This window comes from Belonocnema kinseyi, chromosome 6 (assembly GCF_010883055.1).
Source record: "Belonocnema kinseyi isolate 2016_QV_RU_SX_M_011 chromosome 6, B_treatae_v1, whole genome shotgun sequence".
NCBI lineage: Eukaryota > Metazoa > Arthropoda > Insecta > Hymenoptera > Cynipidae > Belonocnema > Belonocnema kinseyi.
The window spans coordinates 35509663-35513580 of NC_046662.1; the positions used below are offsets into that span (position 1 = coordinate 35509663).

At 31.0% G+C, this 3918-nt stretch overlaps 1 protein-coding gene across 2 annotated transcripts in view; it reads right to left on the bottom strand.

Annotated features, from left to right (window-relative positions):
- Positions 1 to 3918, bottom strand: part of LOC117174835 — a 10241-nt gene that overhangs the window by 3577 nt on the left and 2746 nt on the right. Inside the window, exon 2 of one of the 2 annotated variants that reach the window (XM_033364219.1) lies at positions 3584 to 3743. In XM_033364219.1, coding sequence (XP_033220110.1) covers positions 3584 to 3743 — 160 coding nt within the window. Of the gene's footprint in view, positions 1 to 3547; positions 3744 to 3918 lie in introns of both variants that reach the window. The other variant, XM_033364218.1, reaches the window with a different exon arrangement.

Consider the following 3918-nt stretch of genomic DNA (forward strand, 5'->3'; position numbering starts at 1 on the left):
AAGTTATATACTTTTCAAAAATTTGAAAATGTTCAAAAAATATAAAAAATTATTTTTTTCATAGATCCAAAAATCTCATTCAAAATTTTCACTGGACACCAAATATATTTCAAAACTATTCTAGCCGATTTTTTCAATTAGCCCAAAATTTCAAAAATTATAGCATTTTCAAAATTTTCAAATTTTTTTTCCTAACATTATAAAAATTTTGGTCAAAGTTCCTTATAGATGGGTAAAAGACTTGCAAAATATCCAAATAAAATTTTTAATTTTTATGAAAATTAGAAAAGTTATATACTTTTCAAAATTTTGAAATTTTTCAAAAAATAGAAAAATTTATTTTTTTCATAGATCCAAAAATTTCATTCAAAATTTTCACTAGATACCAAATATATTTCAAAACTATTCTAGCCGAATTTTTTGATTAGCCAAAATTTAGAGCTTGTATAACCTAACTGTTAAGCGCGAGGCGCGATTATCGCAATGAGAATGTCAAGACCGTAGATACTTTGAGAACCTTCTTTAATGACAAATTAGTAAAAAAGTGCTCAGCTTCACTTAAGAAAAGGGAAAATGATTAAACAATTACAGCAGGGCCCTATTAGGATCAGGAAAAATAAAATGTGAACATTATTTTGCAATATCAGAATAAGCAGTACCAGACCAAGGTACACAGAAAAAATTGTAATAAACATTTGATATAATAGTTTTTAACATAGAATGTAACAAATTTCGCATTGTGATCTGTGCACAAATGTGGAGGGTAATGCAAAGACCGAGCGCGGAGCGCGAGGTAAATACAATACCGAGTGCCGGGCGTGAGGTAAATATATTATCGAGCGCGAAGCGCGAGAACTAACAGCCGCGCGCCCTAGGCGCACTCAAATTAGCGAGCCGCGCGCGCAGCGCGCTTAGAGAATCTCCCCGCTAAGCGAGCGCATTTTTAAAAATTGATGTTTACATTCTCACCTGAGAAGGTATTAGATTTGTGTGAAAATTGCCCCCCACCCCGAGTTTTTGTCAAATGTCGACGTTTTGAGCCCCCCCCCCCTTGAATCCGAAAAACAGGTCTTTACGAATGTGTGTGTCTGTTCGTGGATGGGTTTTGCTTGTTTAATTTGTTCGCACGATAACTTTCGAAATAATTGACAGATTGTGTTGTCCTTCGGTACACTCTTTTAGTATCTTAAAATGAAGGTCAAGTTCGTTAGGCAGCCATGTTGGATACAAATTCAAAGACTGAGCAGTGAGCACCTTTTTAATATTTTTGAGACCACTTTTTTCAAGATTCCAAAATTCAAAAATCGATATTTCAAATTTTAACAGCATAAAAATGGAACATCAAAAATTACATTTTGCGATCAAACTATGCAAAATAGGTGAAAAGATGATTAGACAAAAATTATGCATTTGAAAAAGATCTACAAATTTCTTATCAATCACTTTTTTATAGTATGCATAGTCTTTGTTTTAATCGTGAAAAACATTATTAACAGTAAACAAAAATCTTCCTGCTCCGTGGGCACATTCTCATCACAACTTTTATGTTTTAATTTTATTTTTCGTCTCGTGTGTGGATTTTCAAAAAATTTGAATTTTTTATGTTTTTAATGCTATTTCTTACTATTAAAAGAAAAAACAGAACTATCAAAACATTATTCATGACAAATTAATTCATTTATACATTCTCATCAGAGACGGTATTAGATTTGTGTAAAATTTGACCCCCCCCCCCCCAGTTTTTGTCAACAGGTCCATGTTTTGAGACCCCCTGAATACGAAAAACAGCTTTTTATGAATGTTTCTGTCTATCGGTCGGTTTGTCTGTTCATGGGTGTTTTTTTTTAGTTTGTTAGTACGATAACTTTAGAAAGAATTGACAGCTTGCATTATCCTTTGCTACACTCTTTTAGTAACTTACAATGAAGTTTAAGTTTATTAGCTTGTCATTTTGGATAAAAATTCAAAAAGTGAGGACATTTTGAATATTATTGAGACAACTTTTTTCACAATTCAAAAATTTTCTTTTCGGATATTCATAGTATTCAAAAAGAACAAAATTTATTCTAATGACTTTTTTTGATAAAACCAAAGTGTACCTGATTTATAGCATTTGCAAAATTACAAAAAACACACGAAACTTGAAATTTTAAGCCAAATAACGCACGATATGAAAAAAGGTCAAGAGAAGAAAAATGTTGCTTTTTGAATGCCCTACTTTGAGAGTCTCTTTTAGTGAATTATTAGGAGATTGAAGCAATAGGGCACCACAAATGCGATGAAGAACACGATGCGGTAGAAAATTCAATTGACTAAGGCTGGGTCGAGGTCTGGATCACTGAGGTTAGGGAGGAGGTTAGATCCTGTTTTTGTACCAAATAAAACTGTTTGTTTAAAAATGAACTTCTTTATTGACATTTCATATTTTCGGGTTAAAATATCAACTCTTTAACAGAAAATTCGCCTTCTGCCTTAAAAGTTCAAAAATTTGGACAATCTTTGTTTTTTCTTGACTGAAACATCTTTACTTGTTGAAAATTCGTCTTATTGGTTGGAACATTCGTAATTTCAGCTGAAAATTGATCTTTTCATTTAAAAAGACTGGATTATTTGGTTGAAAATAATTTTTTACGGAAAATTCCATGTTTGATTGAAATTTTTTTAATTTAAAAATTCAACTATGCATTCGAAAATTCAAGCGATCCGTAGGAAGGGGGGGGGTCAACATTTTCGAAAAGAAGCGTTACGTATTTTTTTAATGGCCCCTTTTTGGATCTAAATTTCATCTCTTTTGGTAGAAATTTCATCTTTTTTTGGTTGAAAATTCAGCTACATGGTGGAGAATTTAAGTATTTTGTTAACAATTCAGCTATTTTGTTTAAAAAATTATTATTTTCTTAAACATTAGAGTTTTTTCATAAAAATTAATTCGTCTATTTGGACAGAAAATTAGTCCTTTTGGATTGAAAATTCACCTTTTTTTTGTTGAAAATTCAACTGCCTTCTTAAAAATTCACTTGATTGGTAAAAATTCAACGGTTTTTGGTTGAAGTTTATTCTTTTCTATTTTAAAATATAGCCATTTGGTTGGATATTTAACAATTTCATTAAAAATTCAATTATTTTCTGGAAAATTTAATTATTTTGTTGAAAATTGAAGTCTTTTGTTAAAGAGTCATATTTTATTGTAAAAAATTCAAGTGTTTTGTTGAAAATTCATCGTTCGAGATCAAATTTTCATCTTTTATTGTAGAAAAGTTATATTCTTTGCTTGAAATAAATAAAAATTAAATTTAAATTTGTAATTCTTTTCTTTTGCTATGAAAGATTCTATGTAAAAATGTTACAAGATTAAAATTCTAGCCTTTGAATATCAATGCTAAGGGAAAATGAAAAATTGGTCAGGGAAAAAGTCCGGGAATTTTGAAAACAAAGCTTTCCGGTCATCCTGTTATTCGTATTGCAATGTAGTTTCTCGAAAGAGATTTTTGAATTTTAATTTAGTGCCCATAAAATTAATAAAAATACGAACAAGCTATGTACTTACCGAGTAGCAGCCTGATGAATATATATAGCCAAATACCTAAGGATGATAAAAATATGGTCCATGCCATGACCGATTTCCACTCGGGGGTTGGTTCCACCACTTCTGCAGAAGTGTTGCTGAAACTGTCCCGGTATAAACACATTTTTTCATCTATTGTGAGATTGTTCCAGTCCCCTTTTTCCTTTTCTCTTAAAGCCTAAGCAAAAATTCATTAATTAATTAGTCGATTAATCCGGTGCAGCAAGTAATATAGATATATTTGCATAAAGGCAATGTGAAAATCTTGAAGTTAATCACATAACTTAAGAGAACGTCCATTAATTTCGTGAGGAAGCTTTTTGAAATTATAGACCTCCCCCCCCATTTAAAAC